We start from the raw sequence: 21,985 nt of genomic DNA on the forward strand, positions 1-21,985 counted from the left end.
TGGAGGGGGACCATCTTGTCTTAACTGTGAATTTTTTATAATTACATTTTACTTCTATAGTGATTGAGAAGGAGCCAGTCTTTCCTTTTCATTTTATTTCTTCCTTGAGTTTTACAGATTTATAATGTAGTTATTTCATTAAGGTTTACAATAGACATTTAAATAATCAAAGCCCTTTTCAAATAAAGTTTTACAAGTTTAAGTTTAGTATAAAGACTTCAGAATAAGATATTCTCAAATGTGTCAATCCATTCCTTTTGATTTAAATAGTTACTATTCTTCTGAAATAAGTTAACATGAGAAAAAATAAATTTGATTTATTTTTATTTCATTTCCAGTGTTTGTGCTGAATTTGTCATCTTAGACTGTCTCTTCTGCTATGACAATGTGCCACATTCAGGTGTAGGATAGAAAGCTATATGAGCCTTAGCCAAGATAACACTGTTTCGTAGCAAAACACCACTTAGCTACAAGGTTTTATGAGGTCCTCATCACATGCTGAGATTGTGTTCCAGGCTGCAGCAAAACAGCACTGTGTTTGTTGAGACCTTTAGAACTCCTGTAAGGATGAGAATGGAGTGCACAGAAACACACACTTTTTACAGTGGGTACTGGCTCTTGATTTTGATTTTTTCTGTGAGACTTAGAAGTATAAACTGTCTATAAACAGTAACTTGGTAAACAGAAGGGACAGTTGCCTGTAAGCTGTCTGCTGCATTTTGAGAAACACTTAATAGGCCCTTTACTTCACCAAGATTGACTTACCAGGATCATTCTTTGATCTTCCAGTGCTTTCTCAATTCAGAGATAAATGTTCCTTTTACATCTCCCAGAAAGATTTATAGAACATTCAATAACTGAGCAGTGACCTAACAGACCCAAAGATGAGCCAAGGTGGAATGTCCAGGAGGGAAATCTGGAGTGGCTTCCTTCTCTCTGTGGTATGGGAAGGCAGGGCTCATTAATGAGTGTTCTCAGCAGCCTTAAGTATTTAATGAACCAAAAACATATATTCCAACTTCTAATAGTAGTATGTAGTGTTCGATGGGATTTCATGGCCCCTGCTATTGGTAATGAGATGTACTGAAGCTGGAGTAGATCCCCAGGGGAAATCCTGGGGTGGCCATCTACCTCCAGGTGGGAAGAGGTAATAGTTACTATAAATGTCTGGAACCCACAATATAAACACAAAGATGTCCTAAAAGTGCCACAAAGATTAGAAAAATATTGTCATTTATTAATGAGCAATTTCATTTGTTTTTAAAAAGAGTAGTATAGGCTCACTTCAGTAACACATATACTAAAAAAGGCTGGTATAAATGTGATCCCTCTTCATAGCAGTACAACTAGTAACAGAAGCTGATCTTGAACTCAAGACCATGCCAAACAATTATAAAACAAAACAAAACAGGAAATAAACATAACTGGGCTAAATCTATTAAAGTGCTAATGCTGAATGTTTACAACTAGAAACCTGAATACAAAGGAAGTTCACACCACCAGTTTTAGCTGAAGCTGGAGTGTAAATTCCGCTTAGTATGGGAGGCAGGTCAGACTATAGAACTAGATGTCAAACAGGAGGAGCTGCATCCAGGCTATGCACAGCCTGCACGAAGTCATGGTGGGTAGTGAGTCTGGGGTTGACTCTGGACAACAAAGGCAGGGGAAGTAAGTCTTCCTAGCAGGGCACAAAGAGTTAACAAAAGCCCGTTGGGTCATGCTTGTCTGATTGACATGACTAAATCCTTTCTTGTGAATAGCTTAGGAATATTTCTTAACCTATAATTATAGGTCTAACTTGATCTTCTGTTTGTACTATAACAATTTTATTATTTTTATCACCCAAGGTCATGTAAAGACTTAAATACTTGCCAGTTGGTCTGTAACATTTATGAGACAAAAGGGCAAAACAAACAAATAAGCAAAAAAAAGTCATTTTAAAATCAAAATGGCTACAAAATACGTATAGCAAAGTAAGCAAAACAAAGAAAAAGTAAAAGTAGTTGTATGTGTACTCATCCATTTCCCTTCATTCAGACAAAATGCCCAACACTCACAACTGATAGCAGCAGAGGTTTATTTTGGCTCACAGTTCAGCCCACAGTCTGCTGGCTTCAAGGCAGAAATGGGATGGCAAAGGGTATGGTGGAGGAAAACTACTCAACCCATGGCAGCCAGGAAGAACAGAGAGAGTGCAAGAGCTTCAGAAAACAGTGCAGCCTTCTAGGTCCCATCTCCAACCAGGCCCCACTCTGTAACAAAACATTCAACTATGTACTGAACTCCCCATTGAGCAAATCCACTGATGAGCATAGTACCCCCATGATCTGGTAACTTTCCATACACAAGAATTTTGTATAACTTTTGAGGAGCACTTTATACCTAAACCCTACTATAAGGGTATATTTTTGGTTTAAAAAAAAATTTTGTACGGCAGGACTTTGCCCTAATCATCTATCACCACCACTGCCACAAGTGAGGACAAAAGCAAAAGGTCCAAGTAAGTAAAAAAAGTTTTGTGAAATATAAGGCTTGTAAGTGTTGTATGTCTGGTTGTTCTATAGCTTTTGTCATCACTGTTTTGTTTCTTCTCTAAATCATGTGCAATCAGATTCAGAAATATGATTCTAACAGACAGTACAAAAAATTGTGTTTCCTTTATCCAGTAAGAATTGGAAGAACAAAAGTTATGCTTCTTGATTTTAAAGTGAGTTTGTTTTTCTCTTGTTGATTCTGCTCTGTATCCTTTTTAAACCTTCATAAATCTAGTCTTTTGAAATTACATAAAATATTATTCCTAAGAAAATGATGTGGTCCATCACTTATAAAAACAGCTATAATTAAATTAGGATGGAAGAGAACTAAGCCAAAAAAATAATTAATTAAAACAAAAGAAAAAGAAAAAAGAACTAAGTCAGAGGGCTCTTCTTTCTAAACTTGCTTATTGCTCAAATGTGGCTAAAAGGGTTATGACACTACCTCTCCACCCTCACACAAGGCCAACAACCAGAACAGCATTACAATGGTGAGGGACAATAAAAATATGACTACAGGATAACTGATAAGCAATACCCTCACAAAACTATCACAAGAACAAAGAAAACTATATTTTAATGAAAAGCATAAAAGTTCTCAAAATGAAGATATGTCACATGTCACTTATATCAGAACCACCAAAAGTAAATAAAGCTAGGAGATATTAAAGAATATTCTGATTCACGAATGCCTAATAATAATCATCACAAAGGACTCTGTGAAAATATGTTTGTCTTCAGTCAATTTAAACCTAATATAAGAGATCTTCCATTGGAAAATCCATATCTTAATTTGTTCATAGGTGAAAAAGACAAATTTATACTAGAAGTGGGCAACTATTCCCCAAGGGAGCATACTTCTTGTCTTTTCTGTTACCAGCCCACAAACATATTACAGGTGGCTGAAGTACCCCCAGTGTAATAATGTATCCCTAGTGTAATAATGCATCTTACACCACATAGTCACAGATATCTGCCTGGGTGTGTGAATGATGAAGGCCATGATATGTGGTTGCACAGAATGGAAGCTAGTAAGGCTACATAGGATATATAATGTCAAACAGTATAGTCTACTGAAGGGATATTAAAAAACATAGTAAAAAGTAAAAACCATCTGCCTATCCCACAATACTTTTTTGCTTGCTTATTTTTTATTTTTTGAGACACAATCTTGCTATATATGTCAAACTGTCCTTGAACTCACTATATAGCCCAGACTGGCCTTGAATTCATGGTGATGTTACTGCCTCAGCCTCTTGAGTGCTGGGATTAGAGGCACATGCCACATGCCCACCCTACAGTGCTTTTAACGGTTCATGAAAAATGCCTCGGAATTATAGGAAACTAAATAAAGCAGTGTCTATCCATGTCACTGTCCCTGACATTGCCTTTCTGATTAAGCAACATGCAGCCTACAGGATTTTAGCATGCTGTTTGGGATCTTGCCAATGTTTCAGTTTTCATTCCCTCAGCTGTTGAGCCCCAGACCAGTTCACATTCCCTTGGAATATACAGCAGTAGTTCTTTAGAGTGTTCCCTCAAGATTATTCACACAGTCCCACAGTTTGCAGTGGAATGCTAACTTAGGACTTTTGTTTTTTATCCTTCCAACCCACTGTGAAAATGTTTCATTATATATATAATTTCACACTAACCTTTGAGTGTCTTACAGATTTAAAAAATATCTAGAAGATACACAAATACACCTAAGAAAAAAGTGTTATGGTTTGTGTCTACATGTCCCTGCAAAGTCTCTGTAGTCATGGGGTGGGCTTCTAGAGTTTTTGATTGACCCATGGTATTTTGAGTGTGAGTGCTATACCTTCCCTGGAGTAGGTAGTTTGCATACAATATAAGGCAGGGCAAGAGGCTTGCTCACTGCTGCTCCTCACTTTTGCTCTTGTTGGTTTTGCTGTCTTCTGCCACCATGAACTGTTGCCCATGTGCCATTCTGCCTTGGAAACAACTGAGTATGGACTGAAACCGCCACAAACTGTGAGCTACATAAACCTTTCCTTCCTTAATTCTGGACATCAGGTATTTTGTCTCAGCAATGAGAGAAAAGTAATTGAGGAAATTCATGCCCACAAGGTACAAGGGCCTAGCACATCTTTAGTTTTAAGAGTATTAGGATTCAGTAAGACATACATTGTACCTAAAAAGTTCATTTACATTTTATGACAATCTAGATGAATAAATGTAAGATAATTACAGGTGTATCTAGGACACTTGGAGGAGTGGCATATTTTTTATCCCACTTTGTGGAAGTTGCCCAGCACCTATATAAATTAATAAAAAGTGGGAGCAAATAGGACTGAAACGAGTGCTCCAGAAGCTTTGAAATAAGCTGAGATTCTTGTGTGACAGACTGAGCTGGTGTCATCAAAATATAGTGAATGTTTAAATTATTAAAAAATGTTTTACAATAGAAGACATATTGGAATTTATCCCCCAAAATATTTTACTCATTTGAACACACTTATCCTATCATTTTTTTCCACTTTCTGCAGTGGTTCTAGAAATCCTTTCATGAGTGTTTTTACTGGTGCTCTTTTGGCTACCTTGATGTCCTGAATGGATTCAAACCACTTATCTTTCATGACCATTTTGACTTTGGAGAAGAACTTGATCTGCATGGTAGCAGACCTGGTGAATAGAGTGGATGAGGAGAGTGTTTTTATTTGACAAAAATTGCCATACTAGATGCCATGTGTGATACAGCATCCTCATGATGAAGGATGAAACTAGCCATTTCTCATGCCATGTTCTGTGCACACCCTTTCTTAAATGCAAAATAAGTCCTTATAATATTCGAAGTCCATCACATTCCTGGGTACAAGCTCAATTCATGCAATTCCACCAGCATCAGAAACATAATCAACACCATCTTGATGTAGGATCTTGATTGATATGCTGGTTTTTTACACAAAGAGAACAGGATAATTTTAGTTGAGAATTCTGAACCTTGGTCTCAGAATCATAAGACCTGAATTTCATCTCCCATTAAGACATTTCTTAAAAATCTAGAATATGAAACAGCATCACCATGCTGCTTCAATAAATTTGACAAATGTTGTTGCTTTTGTTCCACAGCCAAATGCATGGAACAAATTTCACTTGTCTCATGTTCAAATATATTGTTAAAATACTTTCAGTGGAATCATAAAGCATATGCAGATCCTCAGCAATTATCCTAATAGTCAATCATCTGCTTGATTCAATCATTTTGCTTACTCTTTCACTATTCTGTTAGGTTTTTTGATGTTGAAGGACATCTCAAAATCTCAACCTCAATCAATTCACAAACATTAATTATAAAATTGCTGAGACTACTTTAAACCATCTTCATGGTTACTATAGCAGCGCCAGAAAATAGTTTTAACATTTTGTGTGTTTCTTTGGCACGTTTTTGAAGTTTGAAACAAAGTTTCATGTTTATGCATGGTTTATGATCCATGATTTATGGCACACTTTAAAATACATCTTCTCTCAACTGATTGGTTGCATCAAACAAGTTAAAACATGGCATGCAATGTTATTAAGGTCCAATATGCTGTTTCTTTTTCTTTTTTTTTTTTTGTAGTGTTGATAAAACCCAGGGCCTTGTGCATGTAAGGCAAGAAAGCTACCATGGAACCACATGCCCAGCTCCCAACATGCTGCTTCATGTATTGAAGATCCCTACTTTCCCTTTGATGGCACTCAGCAGAAGAAAGGCCCATCCTGTCTGAACACACTTCTTATGTCTATTAATACCCAAATACACATTTGTATAGAGGTTACCAGGAGCCCCAAGGGTAACAGCTAGGGATTATGGCAGAAACAACCTAAAAAGACCATAAGAATATGGTCCCAATTATACGAAGTGATTAAAGTTCTATATATAGCACTGGAACAGTACTTTCTAGTTGTATACAAAACCCTACAGTAGGTGACTGGATTTGCTTCAGTGACTGTATTCAGTTTTCTCATTGCTGAAAAACAATATCTGACACCCACAATTTACAGGAGGAAAAGTTTATTTGGCTCACAGTTCAGGAATTTTTCTCCCAGAGATTTTGTTGGCTCTAAGGCAAGAACATCATGGTAGATGGTGTACTAGAGTAAAGGTGTTCAGTTGGCTGTGCCAGGAAGCATAGTAGGGAAGTCAGAGAAGAATGAGCTAGGTATCACACATAGTACCCAAGGTCATACCTTGATGATCCATCCAGACACACCTAGTAATGTGCTTCAATAATCTGGTATAGGCATTTCTTCATCCTATGAAGTTAACATATCAGGATTAACAGTCACAATTCACCCCTTTCCAGCTTCACACCCAAACATATCTCCTCAAACCATGCTCAGTGTCTAAATAAAGACAATAGCAAGTCCATAATTCTGTCTGGAATAATACAAATATCCAGAATACAAACACGAATGCAATAATCTTTCCCCCAAAATATCAACAGTTTCAGAATTTTTCAAAAGTCCAAGTCCAATTTAGGGCAAACTCTGAAAAACAAATACACGTTACATAATCCCAAGGTACAGTGGAACAGGGTAAACATTCACAATCCAAAAAAGAAGAGCAAGAGGATAGAAAAGAACTATGCCAAATAGATTAAAACAATATGGCAAATGTTTAAGTCCTGGAGCTCAAATCTAGGCTTTGGGGCACATGGTGGTTAAAGAGCTTAGGTGGTCCCACCCAGAGAACCTTTCCAGTTGCTGCCTACATGGCCTCTGTCTTGAGCTGGCTCTACTTCTTCCTGAAGTTTTTCTCAGCAGATGTCCCATATTCTTGGCATCTCCAACTTTCTGGTGTTTTAACTGAACCTTTGGCTTCATTTCCATAGCTGCATGATCTGTGCTCTCAAGGACTCCTTATCTGGCCTCCCAGTCCTTCTTTTCTAATCTTGGTGAAAGCCTCTCTGATACCACAGCTCTTACATTCTGCATGCTTTTAAACTAACATTACATGGGTAATGTCAATACCTGCTGTCAGTTGGAGCAGTAGCCAGCTCCCCTCAGACCGTGGTTGCAGTGCCCTCTGAGTCCCTGGACAGCACAGCATTGTAAAAGGCCTCCTGGAGAAATAATTTTTTATGGGATGCTTCTCAAGCATGGATTCCAGATACTTTATGCTCAAATGAAAAGTTAACACTTTTGCATCTTTGAGACTAATATGAGTGGGTTCTTGATGATCCCAAAGATGCCTCCAAAGTATCTTTCTTCATAGCCCTGTATAAACTATTTTGTTTCTTTTTAGTGGTATTAATCTCTTTGGGAATTGCACCTCTTTTGGCCTCAAATTTACACACCGCTGCTTCTGAACCAAAAGTTAAATTTTTCAAATTTTTCTACTCTGCAAAGGAAACACTTCAAAGAATCAACAAGTGGGATCTCATCTTATTAAAAAGTTTTTGCACATCAAAGAAGTCAACAACAGAGTGTAAAGAAAACCAATGAATTAGGAAAAAATTTTAGCAAACTGTCCCTCAGACAAAGGACTTCTATCTAGAACATATAATGAACTGAAAACAATCTGGACCTAGGATTAGAGATCCAACTAAGCCCAGCTATTCCCCTTCTATACATTTTGCCAGAAAAAATGAAAATATCATACCACAGCCAATATATGTGCACTGATGTTTATCAGAGCACAATCTGTAAGGGCTAAATCTTGGAAACAACCCAAATGCCCATCAGTCAAGGAATGGATTAAAATGTTGTGGTATTTTTGTACAGTGGAGTTCTACTCAGCTATAAAGAAAGTACACTCAAGGTTTTTATAGGTAAACAGATGCAACTAGAGACCATACTCATAAGTGAAATAAACCAGACTCACATGTGTAAACATGGTATTGTTTCCCTAGTGTAAGAAACTGAAAGAGTAAATAAGATCCAAAAGGTACAATAGATATAGTGAATGGGAAAGAAACTGCTCAAAAGGGAAGAACTGGGATGGGGAAAAAAGAAAAGAAAGAAGGGGAAAAAAAGATATTATAACTTGATTTTTTTATTTCCCATACCCAAGATATATAAGATAATTGTACCATTAATTTCTATTAAGTCATTGAAAGGAACAATTAATGCTTGTATTGTTTGATCAATTATGCACGCTTGTATCTGATAACCTGAGAAACCACTTTGAAGATAACAATGTGCAATATAATAGCCATTGTTAATTTCTTATCACTTGGTGTTGAAATCCTGTATTATTTTTATTATTTTTTTCTCTCTTTAAAATAAAAATTTAAAAACAATATGGTAGGGGCTGGGGATTTAGCTCAGTAGCACAGCACCTGCCTGGCAAGTGCAAGGTTGTGAGTTCGATTCCTGGTACTGGAAGAAAAACAAATAAACAAAAAAATATGGTAAACTCTATATAATATTATGTAAGTACTCTTTCTGTCTATTTATCCAGCTCCCACGGAAAAGAGATAGCTCTGTTTTTACATCATATGATTTTTTTATGCACATACATATCTGGTAATTCAACCTATATTCTAAGAGGCAGTAGGAGGAAAATGATTTAAAGTGTTGAAAGAAAGAAGTGGTTGCCCCAAAATTCTTTAACCAATAAAGCTATCTTTCAAAATGAAAATAAATTAAAGCATCCAGGTAGATAAAAGCAGAGATTTTGCCACTAACAGACCTGTCCTTTAATAAAAATTAAAGGAAGTCCCTCAGGCTGTATAAAACTGATTACACACTAATTCAAATCCATACAAAGAAATGCTGGAGTCCAGTAAAGTTCACTATGAAGGTAAATATAAGAGATAGGACAAACACATTTTTGTTGTACCATTTTTCTCCTATGTTATTTATTTATTTATTTATTTAGTGCCAGGAATCAAACTCAGAACCTTAGGCTTGCCAGGCAGGCACTTGTGCCGCTGAGCTATATCCCTGGCTGATCCTATGTTATTTAAAATGACAGCACATAAATGTATATTGATGAGTATTTGATGGTATTGTATTTGTGAACAAAGCTACACAGAAACAATTCTGTATATAACTGAAATTAAAATAATTTTAACCCAAACTAGATCACTATGCATTGATTGTAATCTACCTGCCAACCACTAAGAGAATGACTTAGAAATATATGATAAAGAAATGACAAGATGTTTAATAGGGCAACTAGAAATACCTGCTAAGTTCAAATAAAGAAATGATAAAGAAAAGAGGAATAAGATTTGTAAGACCTTTAGAAAACTTAGAATAGCCAAAGAACAATAATGAATCCTATCTTATCAGTAACTGCATGGGCCAAAATAAATGTGTTCTCACCCAGGTGCTCTCCTCCTCTTTTCTCACCTTAAAACAATAGTACAGTAAAAAAAGGATGAAAATGTACTTCTTCCCAGACCTCAGAAGAAAGATCTCAGAACTTCAGAATTCAGTTTAAAAATGCATTATAAAATGTTTTGGTCCTCTTATTAATGACAAAGTGTAGTATAATCTCTTCAAGTGCTGGCTTCTTTGAAATCTACTTTGTCTGATATTTGTGTCAGTTTACTTGTATTTTAAAACTTTTACAAAGCACTTTAAGAAACTTAACTTTTACTTCAGGCTTAACTATAATTTAAAATACAGTTTATGACCTAGGAAGGGGATATATCTTTTCTATTATGTATTCAATGTCTTGCTATAAATTCCCCCTAAAATATACTATTCTGCTTCACAAACCAGCTTATTTTTAATGCATTCATTGCTTGTAATTTTTGAAGTAACTTGATTTTTTATTTCCCATATTCTCATAAAATTTGGACATTCATTCTAAAGAATAAGTTATAGCTTTATAAATCAGAAGACTCATTTCCAATTGCTAGTATAAAGATTTCTCTTTTATGTTACCTATATTTACTGTATTGTAACTTTTTGCATATAGGGTGTCACTATATATCTTTTCTGATGAAGTTTCTTTTTTATGATTAAATTTATTGGTACAACTTAGATATGCATAATGAGCACACTTATCACAGGGAATTTGTACCTGATATTTGCACATGATATATCTTAGTTCATCTTTTTTACCATTCCCAACACATCTCTTCAATCCCTTTTTCCCCCTTATTCACAAAGCTTTATTTTATTCTCTTATTCTTTTTTTAGCTTAAGTTACCACCCCCTTTCCCTTTCTCTTTGAACAATTACTTCCTCTTTCACAATTATCTATTATACATTTTGCTCTTATTGACACTTTCAGTTTCTCATACTAAAGAGATAATGTGATACTCACATTTGTATGCCCAATTTATTTCACTTAAGAGTATGATCTCAGCCAGGCATGGTGGTGTATGCCTGTAATCCCAGCACATGGGAGGCTGAGAAGTAGGAGCTAGAACTTGGACTCCAATCCAGCAAGCTCCAAAAGCCCTATATGCAAAACAGTAGACGCAACCTTCTGGCCTTGGGCCTGGCATGATGGTACACATCTGCAATCCCAGCACTCAGGAGGCTGAGGCAGGAGGATCACTGGGAGTTTGAGACCAGCCTGGGCTACAAGGTGAGCTCAAGTCCAGCCTGAACTGCATAGCAAGACCCTATCTCAAGAAAACTGAGACTGGTTGAGAACTATGATCTGGAACCTAGACTCCAATCCAGTGAACACAAAAAGCCAGCCCTTAGCCCTAGCTGCAAAAGAGTAGAAGCAGCCCACTGGCCTGTGGGGGAGACAAGACCACTGCCTTCCCCATCCTTGGTCCAAAGGTACAGCAGGCAAGAGGCCTTGGCTGGTGACAGGACAGGGCCACCCCTGCCCCCTGCCCTGTGACTTGCAGTGCAAGCAGGCAAGCAGTCTGGGGCTGAACAAGGGCACTATAACCTGCCTGGTGATGAGCAGGCAAAGAGCTTGGGCTAGCTGCTGACAAAAGCACTCCTCTTGCTCTACCATCAACTTGTGTAAAAGTCAGTGCTATGGCCAAGATCAGCCCTGCACTCAGCAGTAATCCTACTTCAGACTTAGTAGAATTATTGAGGACAAATTCTGGCTTCAGTTAGGGAACTAACACTGAGCTGGGGACTCCAAAGGAATGGAATATTACTTAGCTACAAAGAAAGATAAACTCGAGGCCTTTAGAGGTAAATGGTCACAACTAGAGACCATACTCATAAGTGAAACAAGTCAGACCTGCATGTGCAAACACCACATTGTTTCACTAGTGTAAAGCCCGAAAGAGCTAATTTAAACTAGGAGGTATGATACACATTGTGAAATGATAGAAAAACACTCAAGGGTAAAGGGCAACTGGGATGTGGCAAAAGAGAAGGGAAAGAAGGAGAAATTTTGTATGTATGTATATACAGGATAATCAACATAGTTGTTCTATGGTCTTCTATTTCTTTGCTGAAAGAAACTGTCAGTGAGTCCTTGATTGATCAATATTGCATGTCTTTGTTTTCATGAGAAAGATATCAATATGTAATACAACAAGGTATCAATATGTAATATAACAATGTATCAATATGTAATACAACAAGCATTGTTAATTTCCTACCACATTGTTTGTAACTCTGTATTGTCTGTACTGTTCTTTTGCTATTTTGTAAAAGGTTGTCTGTCTGTTAATGTTTTCATCCTTTTATTTTTAAAATAAAAAACAAAGGAATTATTGTTGATTTTTTTTATTTTGAGGGCCTGCATAGGTTTTGATCTTATTGTTTGTTTTCTCTGTCCTGTCTGTTTCTTTCCTCACCAGTCTTTCAGTATTCTCAGAGATTTATAGGTGAATGAACACTGTCTGAGTCATTCTGTTTTGCCTCAAGATTTTTTTTCCATATTTCTTTCTCTCCTGTCCTCTTTGAAGCTTCTTAAAATTTGGGTGATCATCCTTAGTCCTCCAGCCTTGCTTCTACTGTATTTCTCTTCAGTTATCACTCTGTTTTATCTCCTGTCCCTCTTAAATTCCCTTTCCACACTGGATGAAATCACCCTACCAAGGAGAAACCCACTGCATACAAATTCCTGGTTTATGCTGGACATTGTTATATGACTATAGATCTTGCTCTTATAGTTAGAGATACCAAATTAGTAGTCACCACAGATTATCAGTTTCTAGGCTGTGCTTGATGATATTGTTATTACTAATTGTACTACTTTAGTCAAGATGCCGTACTTACTATAATCAGTTGTTAATTCTTTTATGATAACACTGTGATAATCTGGGGTAACAAAGATCCCCATAGACCAGCACCAGAGGACTAGGTGCTGAGCTGAATAGATAGCAATACATCATCCCTAATAAAGTGAAAAGATAGGATCCTGGAACAGACACAAAGACCAGTAGCCAACTACACCTAGAAGACATCTTGGAGGAATAGACATTTCCTAAAGAAGTTTTGATACTAGTGTAAAGATACATCACATAAGAAAAATACAACTCTGAAAACAAATTAAAATTTTAAAAGATAGAAAATGACAAGATTCAGAAGCAAAATGCATTACAGACTTCCAGCCCACCCAGGAAAATCCAGGGGAAAACAAGATAGAAGAAAAGAGAAGCTATCCATCTGAATTCACTGGAATAACAGTAGAAGAAATAATTATATAATTATATATATAGCTATAGAGGATATCAAAACAAAAATAATCACAAGGTAAAAGAAGGTGACTATAATGAAGGACTTGCTTAGCATATCTAGAGTAAATGTAGATTAAAAAATAGAGAAGCATAGAAAAATAATGGAAACCAGGAATGCCCAACAAAGGAAAGAAATGGAATCCATGAAACAGATTCAAATAGATATTCAGGAAATTAAAAAATCCATTTTAAGTTTGCAAAGCTGTAAGAAGGTAGACTATCAGACCTAGAGACATGATCATAGTTAGCGATCACAAAAAGAAAGATCTCTTAAAAACAGCAAGAGACTAGGAAAAAAATCGTACAACTACAAGATGATGCAATGAAAAACAACATAGGACTGACTGGAGTTAAGAAAAATGTAGGAGTCAGCACAAATGACATAAAAAATGTGCTCAGAGAAATAACAGAAAAAAACTTCCTAAGCATGCAAAAGAATTTGACATACAGATGAGACATACAGACTCCAAAGTAAATCTACATGAAGGTACATAATAATAATATCACAGAAATTCAGCACAAATAGAATATTAAAAGCTGTTGGAGAAAAAAAAAAATCACCTATAAAGGAAAGCCCATCAGAATCACAACAGATTTGTCAATAAAATCTTTAAGTCAAGGAGACCTTGGAATTAAGTATTTCAAACCCTGAAAGAAAATAACTTCCAACCTCAATTGATGTATCCTGCAAAATTATCTTTTAGGGAGAAATAAAATACTTCCATGAGAAAGAACAACTGAAGAAATTAATGAAAACCAAATCAGCCTTATGACGAGTTTTGAAAGATACTCTAAAAAGAGAAAACAAAGCCCACAGCTCAAAGAGTACCAGTAGAAAGAAGCAACCAGACAGGGGAAGCAATTAAACAGAGGGGAAAGACAGGGAACCATCAACAGGAGAATTACATGACAAAGCCAAAGAAAAGCCAGTATATATCAGTTATAACCATCAATGTAAATGGTCTCAATTCACCAATCAAAAGAAATAGACTGGTAGAATGGATCAGGACATAAGATTCAACAACATGCTGCATTCAAGAAGCACATTTCAGTCTAGACATTCATAGACTAAAAGTCAAAGGATGACAATACGCCATAGGAAAGAAACAGAAAAAAAGCAAGAATAGCTCACTTATTTGTAGACAATGTGAGCATCAAACCAAAATTGATCAAAAGAAATAAAGAAGGCCACTACATACTTGTTAAAGGAAAACTCTTAAAAAAAGATAACAATCATACATATATGCACCAAATATACAAGCATGTACCTATATACAACAAATATAAACAGACAAGAAAAATCAAATAAACACTAACAAAATTGTAATGGGGGACCTTAGCACCCAATTGTCAGAAATAGATCAATTAGAAAAAAAATAAAGAAATATCAGAACTGAACCAAACCTATGAACAAATGGACTTAGTAGATGTCTACAGAAGATTCCACCTTACATCAGAAAACACATTCTTCTTAGCAGAGCATGGATGTTCTCTAAAATAGACCACATACTAGCCCATAGAACAACTTAAGTAAATGCAAAAGTATTGAAATTATCCCATGCATATTATCTGACCATAGTGCAATGAAATTGGAAATCAATGGCAAAAGAACCACAAAAGCTCCCTACTGAAATTAAATAACACCCTACTAAACAAGCAATGGGTCACAGATGAAATTAAAGAAAAAATTAAACAGTGTCTACAATTAAATTATAATGCCCATTTAATATCCTGGAACTTATGAACATAAGTGAAAGCAGTGGAACAGTGGAACAGTGAAAGTTCCATAAGTTCCATAAGTGGAACAGTGAAAGCAGTCTTAAGAAGAAAATTAGTAGCAGTGGACTCACCAGCCAAGGCCTCTTGCCTGCTTGTGCTTTGCACCAAGGATAGGGAGGGGCGTGCCCTTGTCCCCCGTCACAGGCCAGGGGGCTGCTTCTACTCTTTGGCAGCTAGGGCTAAGGGCTGGCTTTTGGTGTTCACCAGATTGCAGTCTGGGTTCCAGATCATAGTTCTCAGCCAAGGACACTCCCCCACCCTGTTTGCTCTCCATTTGCTGGCTGTCGATGTGACTGGACAGCTCTTCCCTCATTCTACTCTCAGATGTTGGTGCTGAAGTGACCGTAGGGGCTTGCTCTGCACTGTTGCATGCTGCCTCATCACTATATATCTTAAACCATACTCAAACTCAAGACCAAGTCATCATCCTGCTGCCTCTGCCTCCCAAATACTGTACTGAGAGTATAGGTGTGAATCACCATGCACTTTTTTTAACATTTCCTTTTTGGTAAAATACACATAATATTAAGTTTCTCAGTTTAAACATATTTAAGTCTGCAAGCCAGTGGTATCCACCACCTTACACTGTCATGCAACCCCCACCATCTATCCCTAGAACTCTTCATTTTGATTCCCTCAAATGTTCTGTCTTTATTAATCCTTAGGAACCATTATTGTCATTCTCTTTGTGAATGTGACTACTCCAGGTGCTTCATATAAATCAATTCATACAATACTTGTCTTATTTCATTTAGAAAAATAACTTCAAGTTTCATCCATGCTGTAACCTGGTTGGGAATGTCTTTCCTCGTGAAGGTGGAATGATGCCCCTTACATGCGTGTACCACATTTTAATTACCCACTCAAGTATTGCTGATGAAACCTTTAGTTGCTTCTACTTTCACTATATGAATGACATAGCTATGAACATAGGTCTACAACCACCTCCTAAAACTCTCCTTTTGATGCTTATAGTAACGTACTCTGAAGTGGAAGAGTGGGACTTTATGGTAATTCAATCTTTGATTTTTTAAAGAACCACCGTTTTGTTTTCCATAGTGGCTGTGCCACTTTACATTCTCATCAACAGGATCCTAGGGTTTTGATCTCCACATCCTCTTGGATGGATTTATTTTCTAGTTATTTATTTTTTTGAGATTAGTCATTCTCATGAGTGTAAAAGGGTATCTCATATGATTCTGATTTGTATTTTATTCATTTGTAATGTTGAGTATTTTTATGTGTTTATTGTTCTTGTGTCTCCTGTAAGTAAATGTCCAGAGGAGGAGGGAGGGGGAGAGATGGAAAGTGGATGAAAAAAGAAATTAAGAGGTGTTAGGTACCTGTACCAACTCCACACAAAGAATGTAAACATTGTGTACTACAAACAAGCACTGAGAAACATGGAGGGGGATGAAAATTAAATGTATATTCAAGCTCTTTATCCATTCAACTTTTTTTGGCATTAAGTTTTAGGAATTTTGAGCTGTAGGAGTTCTATGTGTACTCTAGTTATCAATCCAATATAGGACATGATTCATAAATAGTGTCTCCCATTCTGTTACTTGGGTTTTTATTGCATAGTATCTTTTGATTCACAAAGATTTTTCATTTTCATGAACTTAAAGTTGCTTATTTTTTGTTTCCTGTACCTTCAGAACCATGTCCAAGAAATCACTGCCAAACACAGTTATGCAGGTTTTCCCCGGGCTTTCTTCTAAGACCTTTGTAAGTTTAGTTCCTACATTTAGGGCATCATTTGTGTCCCCTGATTGTTCCTCTGCCCTCAGGCTTCCCAGCCTCATTCCACGCGCCCCACTTGCACATGTGCACCCCACATGCACCCCATGTGCACCCCACATGCACCCCGCGTGCGCTTCGGCTCTGAGTGGGCAGCTTCGGGCAAGGACTCCCTGCCAAGGAGGGCTGTAGCTCCACTCGACCCGGCTCCACCCGCCGCCCGGGAGCGCCTTCCCTTCCGTGGGGCCGGGCCCATGTCCAGCTGGAGCTGTTGGAGCCCAACCCGCAGCACCCCTAGGCCACCCGCCCCTCCTGAGGCTCTCGGTGCCCAGCATCCTCCTCACACAGGCCAGAGGAGGCCATCAGCCAGCCCAGGCCCGAGAGGACCAGCAGAAGAGACAGCTGTACTTTGTAAAATGTATTTGGGGCAAGACATAGGGTTGTAAAGTATATTTTCTTCTTTAGGCCATGCGCTGGTGACCGTGGCACTCTAACATTCCTGATGGCAGCTTTCTGGGACAATGGATGCACCACTGTGAAGAATGAAAGCAACAGAAATTCACATTAGGTTCAGCAGCAGCTGCCTATTGTTAATAAGCTCTACCAGATTTATATTTTAAGCATCAAATCAAAACAAACATTTAAAAGTCAAAAAGTCAATTCTATTATATGTAGGTTTTATTCTTAAAAAAACTGTCCAAGAAGTCTAAATGAAAAGCTAGATATAAAACAGATGTTTTTATTACATTACTACTGATTCATAATTTAAGTATCAGGTAGACAAAAATAAAAACTATGAAATAGTCATAAAAATACATTAATTCAATTTTGAACTCTTGTTTCTTAGCAAAAAACAATGATATGGGCAGATTAAGTGAGAGATTAGTCATAAATTTTTCCCCATCATTATGGAGTTCAATTACCCTAATATAGAAAAACAATAGAGTCAACATAGAAAATTTCATTTTATGGCTACTATTTGGGTTGATAACATGCTAGTTTTAATTTTTTCATCATTTATTTTAAAGTAATTTTACATATTTCTGCTATATTTCTATATTTTTTGTTATATATTTCTAAGTTGCAGCTTATATTTTTAGAGAGCAACCATCTCTACCATTCATCTCTTGAAAGCTTTTCATTTTGCAAAACTGACATCCCATACTCATTAAACATCAAGCCCGTATTCCCTGTGGCCTATGAACACAAAGCACTCACTATCACTAATTACTAGGAAAAGGAAAAATCAAAACCGCAGTGAGGTGCTACTTCACACCCAATATGTTAGTTACTATTAAAAGAATAAAAGAGAAAACAACAAACTTGAAAGAATGTTGGCAAACTGGAAACCAGGTGTATTATTGGTGGGAATGTAATACGGTGCAGTGTAGACACTGTATGGTAGTTTTTCAAAAAATTAAAACTGGAATTACCTAATACCAATTTTGCAAGGATTACTAGTAGTAGTAGTAGTAGTAGTACTGGGGTTGGAACCCAGATCTTTCACACTGAGGTAAATCCCCAGCCCTTAATTGATGCCAGGGTCTTGCTAAATTAATAAATTACTCTGACTGCGCTTGTATCACACTTGTATCATTCTGCCTCAGCCTCCCAGTGTGCTGAGATTACAAGCGTTACAATAGACTAAAATCCTTTTCCTTCCTCCCTCCCTCCCTCCACCCCTCCCTACCTCCACTCCTCCCTCCACCTTATATGCAATATTTGTAGACAGTGCTCAAATAACAGTTGTGTTTACACGTTTGTAAAAGGGAACAAAATATATATGAAAGAGCCTGGGCAAATGCCTGAGGACAGCTTTTGGCAGAATTCTCAATTGAGGTCCATCAAAAGGACTCCTGGTTGAACCACTTGTTGTATTGAGTTCTTAGGGACATCTTGTGGCCATCACAAAAATTGCAATGGGATCTGGTAAGCTGAACAACTACTTTGAAGATAACAATAAGTAATACAACAACTATTGTTGATTTTCTATCACCTTGTTTTGAAATTCTGTATCATTTTTAATGTTTTTTAAGGTTTTTTATTCTCTTTAAAATAAAAAAATAAAGGGATTAGAATCAAAAACAAAGTGTACTCAGAAATTTTCAGTTGCTTAAAGTGATCCAGACATATACATGATGGTAAAAATAAGAGGGCAGCTACTGTCCTCCATCCAGCCCTTTGAGGGGTATTGCAAGGTGCTGCACAGCTTCCTAGCATTCTCCACAAACACATCCCATTCCTGGGTTGCAGGGATCAGTCTTAGCTGACCCCCAAGGTGTTCCTCATCAGGGACTGGTCACCTAGCACCTCAGGCTCCTCACACTGTGCAATGTGCAGGGCTTCCTCGATCCATGGAAGACGACCCACCAACCCAACTGGTGACACTTTTGAGAAGTAGCCCTCCAAGGTACCACAATTTGCGAACCAAAACACATTTCTTGTAACTTTAGTTAATTAAACCACTTTTCTAAATTCATAATAAGCACCTATATTTTAAAAAGTTACAGTGATGGGCATCCACCCTTTGGAAACCCTGCACCTTATATGTGAAATGGAGTCAAATACCCAGGATGATGCAGATTTGTTTTAGCCAATTGAGGGCTCATGTGAAAACCTAAGTTAGTTTACTTGAAGATTTCAGGAAGCATAATGATCTCAATTAAGAGGTTAATTGGCTGGTTTTCCTCTACTTTTAAAACCCCAGCAGCCCCTTGCCAGCCCCTCTAGACACCTTCTCTGCTCTTCTGTCAGTCACAGAAAATCAACTGTCAGTCACAGTCATCTTGCTTCCCTGAAAAAAATAGAAATTTACCCCAACAAATTTCTTCCCGAATTCTCTAGAACCCATGTAGCAGCAGAGTTGTACAGGAAGTGAGACCGGAGAATCCCTTCACAACAGGCAGCAGTGTCCTGGCCCACAGGCTCCTTTCTTCTAGTATGGAGGCCTGGGGGAGAGTGGTTCCTCCAAGACCTCAAGGTAGCTAAAAACACTGCCGTTCTCCAATAGCCCTGCTTTTTAACCCCCACACTCTCCTGACTGCTGCCCTCCAGAAGGAGGTTCTTTTCCAGTAATGATTTTTATGGCATACGGTTGATTTTTTTTTTTTTTTTTTTTTTGGTACCGGGAATGGGACTCAGGACCTTGGGCTTGCCAGGTGGGCGCTTGTGCCACTAAGCTGTATCCCCAGCCCCTTGAATGGCAAACTATTAGTGGGCCAAGAAAATCAGAATCTAATTGCTTCATCTGAATAGAGATGCCTCGAGGTTGTGCTGAAAACTCATCTTCAAATGTCCTTGAATTTACCGGCTGACCTTACGTATGCAACCGATGCCTGGGGCTCCACAGTACAACACCTAGATGGCTGACTCATCCAGAGAAGAAGCCTCCCTGTGGGCTCAGTCCAGTCCTCTGATCCAGCCAAGAGAAGACACCCACGCCTAAGGAGAAACTGCTCCTGTCTATTTTGCCTCAGACTTGTAAATCACCTAATCTCTGAGACTGGACTTCTTCAGACCCCACTGCCTTCCAAACACTGCATACTTCCCCATTCCAGAGACAAATAAACAATGGAGGAAATTTAGAGTTGGCAGATTCCAAGTTTGTGTGTAAAAACTTTCCTACTTTAGAACAACCCAAGCCCTTTGGTCCCTTGTAGCATGTGATGTCAGGAACTGACTAGCTCAAGGGTGGAAATCAGACTGCTGAGGATGAAGCCCACTGCTGCTGGCCCCAAGAGGTGCCCGGTGAAGTAAGGCAGTAAGGCAGGTGGCTCTGGATTGAGCACATCCAAAGCTGTGGAGCATCAAAACCCTTTATAAAATTAAGTAAGGAGGTAATGCCAGATAGAGGTAAATATACTGCTATGAGATGAAATACTGCTTTTTCTCTAGCTAAAATAATTTTTCAGTGGCTCCAAATATCTGTTGGATTAAAAAAATGAAAGGTTAAATGTACCTGTCCAAGTCCTGCTGTTGCTAAAGTCACGTTCATTGAGGAAGGGACAGTGAGGTTGAAGAGGTAGAGTCAGGTGGGGCCTTTAAAAGGTGATTAGGCCACAGATTCATCTTGAGAGAGTGTCTGCTAGCAAGGCTGTTTTGGCTCTGGCTCTTGGAGCCATGTGATGTCCTGTGCCACCTGGAGGTTCCCACCAGCAAGAAGGGCATGATCAGATCCAGCCTCTCAGTCATAGGGCTCCCAGTCTCCAGAAAGCTGACCTAAATAAACCCTCATACTTTATAATGTATACAGACTATGGTGCTCACTCATCACTCAGGAGACAGATTACAACAATGATCTTGCCTTCAGGGAAATGTAGGGAGTTCCTGACTTTCAGTTAGCTAAATGTCTGGTCATGAGAAGGATAAATGTGAGAATAGTATGTACAAACTTACAGGAAACTATATACTTTCAGAGGGATTCTGAAGTTATTTTTTGCAGTATTTAAAAATTTTTAAAAATGAAATTAAAATACTCAATAAAAGTTTTTATATAACTCTTAAATCAGAAAAATATTTTCCTTGAAGAAAACCAACTCTGACAGTTCATTTAAATCCCACTAGAATGCAGACTCAGACTCACACATCAGTTCTGATCTTCTTGACTTTCAAGTCCCCAGTGCAGTGTGGAGCACTCAGGAAGAAAGGCTCATGGGCAGTGAGATTCTTCACTTGCCCCAAATATGAACAACAAACTACTGGAAAATGAAATTGCAAGAATTCCATTTATGTTAGATTAAACACAGCACTTAGTAGTAAAAAAAACCATGATAAATAACACAAGTATGAACTTGTGACACTGGTCATGATCAGCACAATTTCTCCTACTAAAGTAACCACATAAGTCATATTTACCCTTCATACTTTGTGTTCTCTGTGATGCACGAGTTTCTCATTTCAGTTATCTTAATAAACGAAATGATGACAAGCATGAAAACTGGCAGAAAAATGAAGAAATTCAAAATAATCCAATTGCTTCGTTGTACATTATACCCTTCTTTAATGAATATTATATCTAAAAACAAAAGATAAAAAAAATAGAAACTTAAATCAATGTATCTTTGTTTAAATATTGTGGTGCTGTGTACATTTTGTGAGCTATTTTCTTGGTTCATTTGCATAGCAATATTGTCAAAGATCCAAGTGTTATAGGGAAGCTCTTCCTATCCCAGGATACTGGTTTACCTAAAACGGGAGTAAGAAGTTCCAGGTTGAGACTGCACAGTAGGGTGATGACAGTTGGCAATGATATACTAAATGTTCCAAAATTAGAAGAATGGATTTTGAATACTTTCCTCATAAAGAAATGATACATGTTTTAAATATTTATAATGTGTATATGTATTGAAGCATTACATGGTA

General features: G+C 37.6%; 1 protein-coding gene across 10 annotated transcripts in view; it reads right to left on the minus strand.

Moving 5' to 3' along the window:
* Nucleotides 1-17,029: 17,029 nt before the first annotated feature.
* Adam18 (ADAM metallopeptidase domain 18) overlaps nucleotides 17,030-21,985 on the minus strand; it is a 94,801-nt gene continuing 89,845 nt past the window's right edge. For 8 of the 10 annotated variants that reach the window (XM_013507738.1, XM_013507740.1, XM_013507737.1 and 5 more), the window contains 3 exons: nucleotides 21,479-21,638; nucleotides 20,583-20,762; nucleotides 17,030-17,157 (listed from right to left, as the gene is read on the minus strand). In XM_013507738.1, coding sequence (XP_013363192.1) covers nucleotides 20,615-20,762; nucleotides 21,479-21,638 — 308 coding nt within the window. In that variant the 3' untranslated portion in view covers nucleotides 17,030-17,157; nucleotides 20,583-20,614. Of the gene's footprint in view, nucleotides 17,158-20,582; nucleotides 20,843-21,478; nucleotides 21,639-21,985 lie in introns of those variants that run through there. The other 2 variants (XM_013507735.1, XM_013507736.1) reach the window with 2 other exon arrangements.

Source organism: Chinchilla lanigera, unplaced genomic scaffold (genome assembly GCF_000276665.1).
Source record: "Chinchilla lanigera isolate Chin_1 unplaced genomic scaffold, ChiLan1.0 scaffold00135, whole genome shotgun sequence".
Classification (NCBI taxonomy): Eukaryota; Metazoa; Chordata; class Mammalia; order Rodentia; family Chinchillidae; genus Chinchilla; species Chinchilla lanigera.